The 13,827-nt window shown below is 37.3% G+C and overlaps 3 protein-coding genes and 1 long non-coding RNA gene across 16 annotated transcripts in view; 2 read left to right on the plus strand and 2 right to left on the minus strand.

Annotated features, from left to right (window-relative positions):
- sec24d (SEC24 homolog D, COPII coat complex component) overlaps positions 1 to 5,957 on the plus strand; it is a 47,487-nt gene extending 41,530 nt beyond the window's left edge. The window contains exons 21-24 of one of the 6 annotated variants that reach the window (XR_015494758.1): positions 598 to 789; positions 1,496 to 1,585; positions 4,010 to 4,934; positions 4,995 to 5,957. Coding sequence is in view for 1 of the 6 variants with exons in the window: in NM_001177932.2 (NP_001171403.2) it covers positions 598 to 789; positions 1,496 to 1,585; positions 4,010 to 4,150 (423 nt within the window). In the remaining 5 variants the exon portion in view is untranslated. Of the gene's footprint in view, positions 1 to 597; positions 790 to 1,495; positions 1,586 to 4,009; positions 4,961 to 4,994 lie in introns of those variants that run through there. The other 5 variants (XR_015494759.1, XR_015494757.1, XR_015494760.1 and 2 more) reach the window with 5 other exon arrangements.
- Positions 1,667 to 2,371, plus strand: LOC147836227 (uncharacterized; the record flags this gene model as incomplete). Its single annotated transcript, XM_087262470.2, has 1 exon — positions 1,667 to 2,371. A coding segment is annotated over one exon (573 nt), but the record flags the coding sequence as incomplete, so codon positions are not given.
- Positions 5,958 to 6,029: 72 nt separating the features above from the next.
- On the minus strand, positions 6,030 to 9,023 carry LOC147843287 (uncharacterized). Of its 2 annotated transcripts, none has more exons than XR_015496618.1 (2): positions 8,276 to 9,023; positions 6,030 to 7,870 (listed from the first exon to the last, which is right to left on the minus strand). It is a non-coding gene; the product is annotated as an uncharacterized LOC147843287 (long non-coding RNA). The 2 variants fall into 2 exon arrangements; XR_015496619.1 differs by having other exon boundaries at positions 8,297 to 8,905.
- A 2,780-nt stretch (positions 9,024 to 11,803) lies between these two features.
- The window catches only part of kcnip4a (potassium voltage-gated channel interacting protein 4a), a 313,734-nt gene continuing 311,710 nt past the window's right edge, over positions 11,804 to 13,827 (minus strand). For all 7 annotated transcript variants that reach the window (XM_087262460.1, XM_087262464.1, XM_087262459.1 and 4 more), the window contains 3 exons: positions 13,639 to 13,743; positions 13,146 to 13,208; positions 11,804 to 12,939 (listed from right to left, as the gene is read on the minus strand). In XM_087262460.1, coding sequence (XP_087118586.1) covers positions 12,892 to 12,939; positions 13,146 to 13,208; positions 13,639 to 13,743 — 216 coding nt within the window. In that variant the 3' untranslated portion in view covers positions 11,804 to 12,891. The remainder of the gene's footprint in view (positions 12,940 to 13,145; positions 13,209 to 13,638; positions 13,744 to 13,827) is intronic.

The raw sequence follows: 13,827 nt of genomic DNA on the forward strand, positions 1-13,827 counted from the left end.
TGAGGCAATCGTGCTACCCACTGGGCCACGGCGTTGCCAACATATTTTTTTAAAAGAGCCATTTTGAATGTTTCAAAAATTGTTCGGAATTAAAATAGAGACTTTATTAAATAACAATATTATAAAATCAAAATTTTTTGGTGATTTTGGAAAACCGCAAACCTCAGTACTGTAAATCACCTTGCAGGATTCATTTGAAAGCTTGGTAACATTTTAGTTTGATGGTCCATTAGTATTAGTAGACTGTCTGCTTAATATCTGCTGATACTGCTCCTTCAACAGACATTTAACTGACTATAAGAAACTTTGCAAGTACATGTCAACTTACTCTTACCCTAACCCCAACCTAACAGTCCCCAACCTAACAGTGATGCTCATACTGTAAAACTCAAAGAATGTGCAAAAATCACTGTCCACATTTTTTCAGTGCTAGTGCTCCACTACATGCATTATAAACATCCCGACAACCAGCAATTTTGCAATGCCAAAAGAGGGTTTGCACTGGTGTAAGCTGTTTGCAAATTTTGCTCGTAAAGTCAGAAATGTAGGATCACAACCTGCTGAAATCATGCTCTATTTGTTTGCTCTGTGTCTCAGCACACTATGGATGTGTCCAGCGAGTCTCTGCCGGCTGCGGTGCGCTGCTCCGAGGAGAGACTCAATGAATCCGGGATGTTCCTGCTGGAAAACGGCCTCTCTATGTTCCTATGGCTAGGACAGGCCTGTTCACCAGACCTCATCCAGAATCTCTTCAATGTGCCCTCCTTCGGTCATCTGCCCGCAGAAGGGGTAAGACATGCTGCATTTTTAACAATTTATAACAATTAATTAAAGAGGATGTACAGTTGAAAGGAAACTGAGACATAGCACTTCTGAGACAATGATTATTTTTCAGATATTTCCCAAGTGCTGTTCAACAGAGAGAAGATTTTTTAAACACAATAGCTTTAACAGCTAAGCAACAAAACAACTTCTGCTTCTAGGCGGAATAGCGCTATTTACTCATGTTTTGTTGTTAAACTAAATAGAAATCTGCTGTAAAAGGACCTTATGAAACTGAAAATAGTCACATTAATCTTACATCAGGAGATTTCAGTGACTGAGCAACACTTCTGTGCATATAACCCATTCATAACATAACACTATCCACACAAGCTTTGCGTGACTAAACTAGTAACATTGCCTGTCTAAAAGAAACACTTCAGCCATGCTGTCGTCCTTCCTCCAGTGTGCAAAACTAACTCCAATATTGATTCAGGTTTTTTTTATGTGCACATGAATGCGCGCATGCAGGCGTGCATGCCCAACCGGCGGAGTTGCATGAACAGATGCGTCGTTGAAAATATCTACTTTTGTTGACAGACATTTTGGGCTACTTATCAGAATTATGGGAAATGTCGGCCTCACAATACTATCAAGAAACGGCTCATTGAGGGTTGTCATTATGTGAATCAGTGTCAGATGTTAAACTGCAGATGTGCAATTGTCTCCGCAGACGTCATTACCTGTGCTGGATAACCCTCATTCCCGCAAACTCCATTCAATCATCTCCAGAATTTCACAGCAGAGAGCAGCATCCATGAAGGTACAGCTCAGCTCAGAGTCTACTGTCTCATGCTCTGTCTTTTCTTTATTATAAAGAGGTTACAGTAGTTACTAGTCTGTCTGTCTGTCAATCTGCCTGTCTGCTGTTCTTTATGTCTTTCGGTCTGTCGTTTTTTTCCTGTCCGTCTGTCTGTTGTTCTGTGTTTTGTCTGTCTGTCAGTCCGTCTGTCTGACTGTTCGGTGTTGTGTCTGCATGTCTGTCAGTCGCTCGGTGTTGTGTCTGCATGTCTATCATTCTGTCTGCATGTCTGTCATTCTGTCTGTCAGTGATTTTGTGTTCTGTCTGTCATTCTGTCTGTCAGTCGTTCTGTCTGCATGTCTATCATTCTGTCTGTCAGTCGTTCTGTCTGCATGTCTGTCAGTTGTTCTGTCTGCATGTCTGTCATTCTGTCTGTCAGTCGTTCTGTCTGCATGTCTATCATTCTGTCTGTCAGTTGTTCTGTCTGCATGTCTGTCATTCTGTCTGTCAGTGATTTTGTGTTCTGTCTGTCATTCTGTCTCAGTCGTTCTGTCTGCTTGTCTGTCATTCTGTCTGTCAGTCGTTCTGTCTGCATGTCTGTCATTCTGTCTGTCAGTTGTTCTGTCTGCATGTCTATCATTTTGTCAATATGTCTGTCATTCTGTCTGTCAGTGATTGTGTTCTGTCTGTCATTCTGTCTGTCAGTCGTTCTGTCTGCATGTCTGGCATTCTGTCTGTCAGTGATCGTGTTATGTTTGTCATTCTGTCTGTCAGTTGTACTGTCTGCATGTCTGTCATTCTGTCAGTTGTTCTGTCTGCATGTCTATCATTCTGTCAACATGTCTGTCATTCTGTCTGTCAGTGATTTTGTGTTCTGTCTGTCATTCTGTCTGTCAGTCGTTCTGTTTGCATGTCTATCATTCTGTCTGTCAGTTGTTTTGTCTGCATGTCTATCATTCTGTCTGCATGTCTGTCATTCTGTCTGTCAGTCGTTCTGTCTGCATGTCTGTCAGTGATTTTGTGTTCTGTCTGTCATTCTGTCTGTCAGTGATTTTGTGTTCTGTCTGTCATTCTGTCTGTCAGTCGTTCTGTTTGCATGTCTGTCATTCTGTCTGTCAGTTGTTTTGTCTGCATGTCTATCATTCTGTCTGCATGTCTGTCATTCTGTCTGTCAGTGATTTTGTGTTCTGTCTGTCAATCATTCTGTCTGCATGTCTGTCGTTCTGTCTGTCAGTGATTTTGTGTTCTATCTGTCATTCTGTCTGTCAGTGATTTTGTTCTGTCTGTCATTCTGTCTGTCAGTCGTTCTGTCTGCATGTCTGTCAGTCATTCTGTCTGCATGTCTGTCATTCTGTCTGTCAGTCGTTCTGTCTGCATGTCTGTCATTCTGTCTGTCAGTCGTTCTGTCTGCATGTCTACATGTCTGTCATTCTGTCTGTCAGTGATTTTGTGTTCTGTCTGTCATTCTGTCTGTCAGTGATTTTGTGTTCTGTCTGTCATTCTGTCTGTCAGTGATTTTGTGTTCTGTCTGTCATTCTGTCTGTCAGACGTTCTGTCTGCATGTCTATCATTCTGTCTGTCAGTGATTGTGTTCTGTCTGTCGTTCTGTCTGCATGTCTGCCATTCTGTCTGTCAGTGATTGTGTTATGTTTGTCATTCTGTCTGTCAGTTGTTTTGTCTGCATGTCTGTTGTTCTGTCATTCTGCTCGTCTGTCGTTTTGTCTTTCTGTTGTTCTTTGTTCTGTCAGAATGTCTATCATTCTGTCTGTCATTCTGCAGTCTGTAATTCTGTCTGTCTTTCATTCTGTCTGCATTACTATCATTCTGTTTTGTCTGTTGTTCTGTGATCTGTCTGCATGTCCGTCATTCTGTCTGCATGTATGTCACTGTTTGTCATTCTGCAGTCTGTAATTCTGTCTGTCTGTCGTCCTGTCTGCATTGCTATCATTCTGTTTTGTCTGTTGTTCTGTGATCTGTGCATGTTTGTCATTCTGTCTGTTGTTCTTTTTGTCTGTAATTCTGTCAGTCACTATGCATGTCCGTCTGTCATTCTGTCTGCATGTCTGTTGTTGTTTTGTCTGTAATTCTGTCTGTCAGTTCTTCTGTCAGATCTGTCTGCATGTCTCTCATTCTGTTATGTCTGTTGTTCTTTCCATCTGTCATTCTCTCTGTCGTTATGCGTGTCTGACTGTCGTTCTGTCTGCATTACTATCATTCTGTTTTGTCTGTAATTCTGCCTGTCAGTTGTTCTGTGATCTGTCTGCATGCCTGTCGTTCTGTCTGTTGTTCTTTCTGTCTGTTGTTCTGCATGTCTGTCTGTCGTTCTGTCTGCATGTCTATCATTCCGTTTTGTCTGTAATTCTGTGTGTCAGTTCTTCTGTGATGTGTCTGCATGTCTGTCATCTCTGCACTGATCAGCATTGTGACCGATGTGTCTGTATGCAGCTGCTGATCGTGAAGCAGAAGGATCGAGCAGAGATGTCGTTTCGTCAGCTGCTGGTGGAGGATAAAGGTCTTCACGGAGGAGCTTCTTACATGGACTTTCTGTGCTTCGTCCACCGCGAGATCCGACAGCTGCTCACTTAAACCCTCTCACAGGTATAACCTCTCCAGCTGCCTATGAGAAACCACCAAACTGTCTGCTTCAATCCTCACGACGGAGGCAAGCAAATGGGCTTTAGATTGAACCGCCGCATCTGCGTCTTCTGAGGAGCCATTATTTTTTGAGAGATGATCTCAATCCAAATCATGTCCCCCAGAATTCATTTACCAAAGGGAAACGTTTCTTTGATTCCTTCAGTGCACAGCAAAATGGGCTCGTAATGTCTGGATTTGAGTGGAAAACTCAACATATGTGCCGTGTGCTTTGACTGGAACTATAAAGTACTTTATTTTTTTTTCTATGACTTCAGGGATGAAATCATCACACCAAACTGAAATATAGTCAAGTACGAACATCCTTTTTTTTGTCTTAATTTTATTTTATACATCATACATTTACGATTTGTTTGTATGTTGTTTCCAATTATGCAAAATTTGTAAAGGGACGCCCACTGCTTTGCAACAATTGCCTTTCATTTAGTCGAAATTTGAACAATTAAACATAAAAACGTTGGTCCCACTTTATATTAAGCGTCCTTAACTACTATGCACTTGCATCAAAAAATATATACAATGTACTTACTGTGTTCAAATCGTATTTGAGAACACTTGTGGTCCTCTTGAGTTGGGATAGGGTTGGGTTATGGACAGGTTTGGTGGCATGGGTAGGTTTAAGAGGGGGTTAAAGTGAAAGGGATGGTCAACAGTGTATTTAAAGATTCAAAGTAAATCGGCACACTGCCACTTTAGCTCTCAAAAATTTTTTAATGTCAATATTACAAAATCACAACGTTTCGACCGACATGGTCTTCATCAGGTGATGATGAAGACCATGTCGGTCGAAACGTTGTGATTTTGTAATATTGACATAAACATTTTTTTGAGAGCTAAAGTGGCAGTGTGCCGATTTACTTTGTATCTTTTGCTACTTATGTTTGTTTTTTGATCGTGCACCTGCCTTCAAGATTTTTCTAGATGTGCAGACATTTCTGTTTTTTGCAACAGTGTATTTACAAATGTAAATACAGATGTAATTACATTCAGGTATTTAATCAAGCATAAGTACACAGTAAAAATGTATTTACACTAAGTACATTGTAACAAACTATTAATTCCTGTGTAAGTACCTATTAGTAAAGGCCACAATATAAAGTGGGACCAAAACGTTTTTCTGAACGTTGGTTAAAAGTGGAGCGTCCCTTTAATGTCGGTCATATTCATTTCAATCAAGTCTGCTTATTGTAACATTTCCAGCCTGGTGTTGAGATGTTTTATAAACCAAGCAATTATTATACGAAACTATCCTTAATAATACGTCTTTGGACCAATACTGTATATTTTCTTTACAGTTTGAGATGGATTTTTAGACTCAAATGCTATTATACCTCAGGTCGCATTCATCTAGCCTTTGTACCTGCTCCTTGCTAGCTAACAAAAACGTAAACGCCGTTTTAGAATGATACGTTGTGGAAATGTTATATCAACATTGAGGGAACGTTGCATTCAGTTAGCAAACTTTGCATTTGAATGTTCTGGAAACACAGTGATTAAAGTCCATCCAGCATTTTGGGAACATTAGTAAAAACCAGTCAACTCGGAACATTCTTTTGATTTTACTGGAGGAACTTTTGTGTGTAATGTTGAGAGAACGTTAAGACGTTCTTTGTCGTATTTGTGCTTCAGAATGGTTCTTCATCGTAAACGGAGTCACTTTTGAATGGCAGCCTGTCGTGTACATTTCAGTTTAATGGCTTAATACAGCTGTTTTTAATAAAGATGTAGTCCCTGTTAACTTTGTGAGAATGTGTGTTTGGTGTTTTCTTGTGAACTTAATTATAATATATACAGTTGAAGCCACACAGTGTATATTTTGAGCAGTTTATTGACTCTTACAAAATGCACTCATCTAGACCCACAGAGAAGCATTGGAGAGGCGCACAGATCTCTGATCAGTCTCTACACATGCAGACTCACAAAAAAGTGCTGCATTATGGAGAAATACAGCAGTCGAGAGCACTGTTGCAGGAAAAAAAAATGCTGTATAAATCATTTACAATGGGATCGTCAGGTGTTTTGGGATGAGCGTCGACAAAGAAAGGCACTGATTTCTAAGAGTAGGGGAAAAGCTCATGCTCTTTTCTCCTGGATCAGCTAATGCAAATCATGCAGATCGCAAAAAGTAGGGGAAAAGAATAAATAAATGAACTCGCAGACAGCCAAGTGTTCGTATCAGACAGTATAACGATGCTGAACCCCATAACCATAAACATATTTGCATAATCAGAATAAATGTAAGAAATAAAATAGCAAATATCTACACACATTTGAAGTATAAATCAGCGTATTGATTTTTGTTCGATATTAAATGTCTGGACCAGCCTGTATGTATGTTTATAGTTATAAAACGCCATCTCTATGTCATTTCTCTCTTGTTATCTTCTTTGATTAGCGTTAGCTGCAAGTTCGCTTTTTTGTTTAGCAAGTAGCTGCAAGGTTTGTGCAAGTTTTGACTGATTTTATTAGAAACTTGGAGAAATGTGTTATAAATAGTGATGAATTTCTTGTAAATACTGATGCTGCGTCCCAATTCGCATACTCAAAAATCCAGCTTAAACCAGCCTAATGTTTGGCTGGTTTTAGCTGGTTGACAAGCCTGCTAAAACCATGGTTTTAGCTGGACATCTGGTTTTGATTGGGCTTCCAGCCTGACTAGGCTGTTCAAGCTGGTCATTTCCCAGCCTGACCAGAACAGGCTGGAAATGGCCAAACCCCTCTAAAACCAGCCAACCATCCTAGGCTGGTTTAAACTGGATTTTTATTTATTTATTTATTTATTTATTTATTTTAACAATGAGTAGTATTTAAAAAAAAGAATTCGTATGTCCCAAATTGTAGTAGCCTATGTTGAAAAGAGTATGCCAAAGGTTCCTGGATGGTCTACTATAGTATTTCTGGTCAAATTTTAAGTGTAGAACTGTCCACACTCTAACCGATGATATTGCCCACAGTACGTTGGACGTGAATAAGATTAGAACTACAAACGCGGGTGTAAAAAAAAGTGTAAATAAACTACAAACATGGCGGACGCGCGAGACCAACCGTCAAGCAGAGAGGGTTCGGTAAAGATGTTTATATGACTGTTAATTAATATCTAGCCAACTGGAACATATTCAAATCGTGTTTTCTGTGTTATATTTCATCTGGAAGAACAATACTGAACTTATATAAATACTTGTTTGGACATTAACGTCTGTATGCATTGTCCAAAGACCTGAGGAGATTTCTCCGCATGAAAGACTCGTGAATGGGAGATTAAACCTGCTGCTGCCTCTCCAATAAGGTAGGAAATTAAATATGATGATGTGGATGATTGACAGGGCTCATAACTAAGCACAACGATCTGTTAACGGAAGTGGTGTATGTCTCAAAGTTTGCATTCCCTTCTGTTACACAATCAAAAGTATTTTTCTTCACAAAAAAAGTACACACTTTTAGGGTGTAGTATAAGTATGTAAATTGGGACGCAGCAGACAGTTTGTTTTGGTGGTAAAGATACGGATGGAAATAAACGTACTTATTTGAACGTAATTGTGCACATTATGCTGTAATGGAGGCCACTAACCACGAGATGGAGACATTAGACAACATGATTGCATGACTTGCCCACACATAAATAATATCTAGCAGAGGTATACAGACTCAGTCCTGGAGGGCCGGTGTCCTGCATATTTTAGTTCCAACCCCAATTAAACACACCTGAACCAGCTAATCAAGCTAGGTATACTAGAAACTTTCAAGCAGGTTTGTTGAAGGAAGTTGGAGCTAAACTATGCAGGAAATCTGTGTTCGATTTGTCCTAGCTTGTCAGATTGTCCTACCTCCCATTCAAAAAGTAGGTAGCAGATTTTAATGATGCACTATGCCACCCATCAGATTTTGCTACCAGCGTAAATTTTTAATGTGGAGTAATGTGATATGAAGCTGTAATATCACCCTAATCTACCTAATTCCTAACCCCAACTTTAGAACCATTTTACAGTGAGGGTTGCATAATCTGATGGCTAGGATTAAATGTCAGGACACCGGCCCTCCAGGACCGAGTTTAGACACCCCTGATCTAAATCTAAACACTGGTGGTAAAAAGTTAGTAATATTCTTTTATTATATTTTATAGACTTTCTGTGATTCAGTGTCACGTGATTCTACATCTAAGATACTTATTTGCTGCTTTATTATTTGTGCTCAGTAATAATCATGGCTCTTACTATCACTATTGACCAGTTTTTGCTGCTAAATAGTTTTGTGAATCTTATTTTTTGAATTACATTATTTAATTACATTTTTTTTAAATAAAAAAAATTAAAAAACTGCATTTATTTTATTATAAATGAACTATTATACACTTGACTGTTTAATTTTGCTATTAAATTAAATAATACTCTATATTTTTAATGACAGTGTATCATATTTTACACCAAAATATAACATGGCTCAAAATATTTCACAAAAAATTGTAAAATGAAAAACTGAATTGAGTGTTTAATAGAAAAATAAATTAATTAACTAGTTTTTAATTCATTTTAATAATTTTTTGTGTTTATTTAATTGAAAATTTGATTTTAATTCATTTATTTACAAAAATATGAAGCAGCAAAAAGGGATTTCAACACTAACAGAGACTGTGATTTTTTTTTTTTATGATGCCGTAAATTCAACTTTGCATCACGGGAATAAATAAACATCTTCAATATATTATTTATTAATATTTCTTAAATAGATCTATATATTTTACAGTATTCTCTGATAATGAATGCAGCTTTGGTTGAGAAAAACAACAACAAATAATACAAAAGAAACAAACACACACACACACACTCACACACACTCACACCCTGAGCAGAGCTCCAGTACACACACAAACACTGATGTTCAAACTGAAGAAAAGCATGCACGCACAGAAATAAAGCCACACTGTGAGATGCTCTGAGATCAGTGACAACCATGTAAACACAAGGTGATTTATCATGAAGAGACACATAAGCAGCATTACTGTACTTTGTAACAGTGTTTCCTAAGACAAATACAACGTGTGTGTGCTTCCATTTGCTACCTGTATAGCATAGCATCTTGTTCCTAGTTGGCAAATGATACTGAACTAATAAAAAAAATTGTAAAGATCTATTTTAAATATATATATATATATTTTTTAGAAAACATACTACATCTTCTAGTCTTTGTGAGTTTCCAACTGCTTTTTTTTTTTTTTTTTGGCTGGACCTGCTGCTGAAGAAAGAACTTTTCTGGCCAATTTTATGAGGAAACCTAACTGTGTTATGCATTGTCAAAAGTGGCTAATTCGTACAAATTTCTACGATTGTATTCATATGACAAAAATGGCCGCAAAATCTCACCCTTCATTGGTGGATGAGCAAATAGCAATTAAATCATTGCAATTTATTATTATTATTATTATTATTATTATATTTCATTGTATTTTATTATTGTTTTTGTTTTATATATATATTTTTCTTCTTCTTCTTATTTTTTTTTTTTACATTTTTAATTAAATAAATAAATTAATTAATACATTAATCAAATTAGCCACTAAATCAAAAAGTTAGGAATTGCTGTGAGATTGTGTTGGAACTTTCTGGAATGATTCTGTCGAGATTTAAAGGCTGCCGTGTCACAGGTTTGTACTTATTGACAGAATAAGAAATTTATTAATACTAAATGTTGTGCTTAAAAACACCAGATTATTTACCATGAATTTGTGCTGTGGGATGCATTATAATTTATAGTAAATACTAACATTGTATATATTTGCTATTGTGTGTGTGTGTGTGTGTGTGTGTGTGTGTGTGTGTGTGTGTGTATATATATATATATATATATATATATATATATATATATATATATATATATATATATATATATATATATAGAAAAGTGCTGTCAAACAATTAATCATGATTAATATATATGTAAATGTATAGCAAAATTATATTTTATACAATATGTGTGTGTATTTATACATCCCAAAGGTGCTCTATTGGATTGAGTTCTGGTGACTGTGGAGGCCATTTGAGTACAGTGAACTCATTGTCTTGTTCAAGAAAGCAGTCTGAGATGATTCACGCTTTATAACATGGATCGTTATCCTGCTGGAAGTAGCCATCAGAAGATGGGGACACTGTAGTCATAAAGGGATGGACATGGCCAGCAACAATACTCGGGTAGGCTGTGGCGTTCGACACGATGCTCAATCGGTACTAATGAGCCCAAAGTGTGCAAGAAAATATCCCCCACACCATTACACCACCACCACCAGCCTGAACCATTGATACAAGGCAGGATGGATCCATCCATCCGCCTCAAGGTTGGACGTGTTGTTGTGGGTTCAGAGATGCTCTTCTGCAGACCTCGGTTGTAACAAGTGGTTGTTTGAGTTACTGTTGCCTTTCTATTAGCTGGAATCAGTCTGGCCATTCTCCTCTGACCTCTGGCATCCACAAGGCATTTGGGCCTATATATATTTTCTCTTTTTTGGACCATTCTCTGTAAACCCTAGAGATGGTTGTGCGTGAAAATCCCAGTAGGTCAGCAGTTTCTGAAATACTCAGACCAGCCCGTCTGGCACCAACAACCATGTCACTTTCATACATACACAAACTTTTATCTTGGATGTGATTGATTGCAATTAATCGTTTCACAGCACTTAAATATATATATATATATATATATGTGTGTGTGTGTTTGAACCATGCTATAGTAGAGAATTTGTGGTGATTCTATTGTGGTAGTTGCTATGGTAAAACAACAACTATTAGTTTTTCAGTTCACTGTGGTCAATATTACAGTAAACAGTTCATTAACAAAGTAAATGCTGTAATACTTACAGTATAATACACTATACAATATTATGGTTCAAAAACATATAGTATTTACTATAAATTACTAGAGTATTTTTTCATGTCTGTAACACAATAGTAACGTACAGTACAATCTTTGCTGAACTTTATGAATTGTTGAAACTTTTAAAGGGATAGTTCACCCAAAAAATGAAAACTTGCTGTTTATTTCCTCACCCTCAGATCATTCTAGATTTAGGTGCCTTTTGTCTTCAGTAGACACTTTTTTTTCAGCTGAAACTGTAATCCTTTGAGGTTTGAATAGTTAAAGTCAATGGCTGCCTCAATATACAGCATCATCAGGGGTCATTCATTCATTTTCCTTCGGCTTAGTCCCTTATTTATCAGGGGTCACCACAGCGGATGCCCTTCGAGCTGCAACCCAGTACTGGGAAACATCCATACACACTCATTCACATACACTATGGCTAATTTAGTTTGTTTAATTGCCCTATAACGCATGTCTTTGGACTGTAGGGGAAACCGGAGCACCCGAAGGAAAAACAAGCCAACACGGGGAGAACATGCAAACTCCACACAGAAATGCCAACTGACCCAGCCGTGACTCAAACCAGCGACCTTCTTGCTGTGAGGTGACAGTGCTAACCACTGAGCCACCGTGTTGCCCTTATTTATCATTTTTATTTATGTATTATTATTATAATTTTTTTACCACATTTTAAAGTAATCTCAATTATTTATTAGTATTAGTATTAATAAATTAGTATTTTTCGATTTAATTACATATATGCTAGCGGTAAGGTTTTATTTAGTTATAACGCTCCAAAACATTAACAAAATCCACATTTTGATAATAATATAAGCCAACTTACAGTCTCTCAGTCAACATGAATAAACGCTTTTGATGACATCACTCTGCACTTCTGCTTCCCGCCAGATTTCCTGACCAATCAAATGCTCTCTAGAATCCGAAGCGAAATGCTAATCCGAAATAGATGCTAAATTATGCTAATCAAGTCTGCTGTGGTCCAGAGACATTAAATAAAGTGCATCTGGCTCAATCTCGCGAGAAAACGTAACTATTTTATGTATTGGCGAAAAAGTGGCTAATTTGAAAAAAACTCATGCAATTTTATTAGTATGAAAATGTACGATTTTTAAAAAAAGGAGGCGTGCCCCCAAAACCCCACCCCTAAACCTACCTTTCATTGGGGATGAACAAATCGTACTCATTTGTATGAACGAAAGCGAATTATTTGTAATTTGTTTGTTCTTTGCAAATTTGTACGAAATATTCGATAATCAAAAAGTTACGAAACTTATGATGTTTTTTGACATAAGACATGACATGATTTATGAATGATTTAAGTTATGACTAGACGCTAAATTCGATTGGGTGTTTTTAAAAGAGAAAGGGGCTTCTAAGTAAGCCCCGCCCACTCTTCTTACTTTATTGGAAATGACATCAACACACTGAATAAAGCTGTGTGTTTCAAGGCACTTCAGAGACCTTTAATGGTAAATATCTCCACCTGAAACAAACCTGAGGGTGAGTCCACTTTCAGCAAATTTTCATTGTATTTATTAATAAATTAATAAACATATAATTCATATAATGGTCAATGTAGAGTATGTAACAATGGCTTCTGGTCGTTTTAGACATTTGTGTGGGAAAGGCTCATGCATGCAATTGAAAAAGAAGAATTTACAACAACAAAAGCAAAAATAACGTTCTTCGTAATTACAAATGTTGTTTTCCGTGAACGAATCGCAGCTAGCACTCAGACATCTGGGTTTGTGGAGTATAAAGGTGTTTATTTATGCGCTGGCCCGCCAACAGAGTCCATACAGATGTTAAATGACGTTCTCAAAAAGCTGCATTGATCTCATGATGTTCTCATCCTGTAAAACACACACACACACATGCGCACACACACACGCGCACACACACACGCACACACACGCACACACACACACACACACACACACACACGCGCACACACAAAGAGGTAAAAACTCACCTGAGGAGACTCAAGTCATTACATAAGAGCCCTTTTCAATAAAGACATTCATGCACAACATCATATTAAAGACAGAAACAGACTTACATTTTGACAGCAGTCTATAAATTCATCTATAGTCACCACTCCATCTCTGTTTTTGTCCATTTTCTGTCCAAACACACACAAAAAAGGGTCAGAGGGTCGACATTTGTGGTATATATATTCATTTAGTTTTAGCCTTTTTTTGCTTCCCAGCAGGCACCTTGATGTCAAAACAACATTGAAAATCATGAATTAAGAAATTGAATTAAAGTCGAATTAACGTCTATTTGACATCCACACATTGATGGCCTTTTGATCAACCAAAATTATTACATTAACCACCAAAATAATGACATTAATACATTTAGTGTCATTACTTTGGTGGAACTAAATGTGTAGACTTTATTAGTTTAATACATAAAAAATAGATGAGAACATTCCGGCTTCATCAATGTACTCTCCAGTAAACACAGAGGAGAAATCCTATTTTCTATTTCAAAAACAATCAATACTTAATAAATTACAGTATATAGAGGGGGAAAAAAATCAATCCCACCTGGAAAAATATCTCCACATGCTGTCGCGGAGTTTCCTCCTTGAGTATGGGATATGTGCATTTCCCCATCATGTCATAGATGGACTTTATGATGTCTAACATTTCCTGTGAAACACAAACAACATGTTTATTGACGTTTTTACATCGTTTATTGATATGTAAGTGTCTTTCTGATAATATTTTATAATG

The sequence above is a fragment of the Danio rerio genome, chromosome 7 (genome assembly GCF_052040795.2).
Source record: "Danio rerio strain M-AB ecotype USA chromosome 7, GRCz13ab, whole genome shotgun sequence".
Lineage (NCBI taxonomy): Eukaryota > Metazoa > Chordata > Actinopteri > Cypriniformes > Danionidae > Danio > Danio rerio.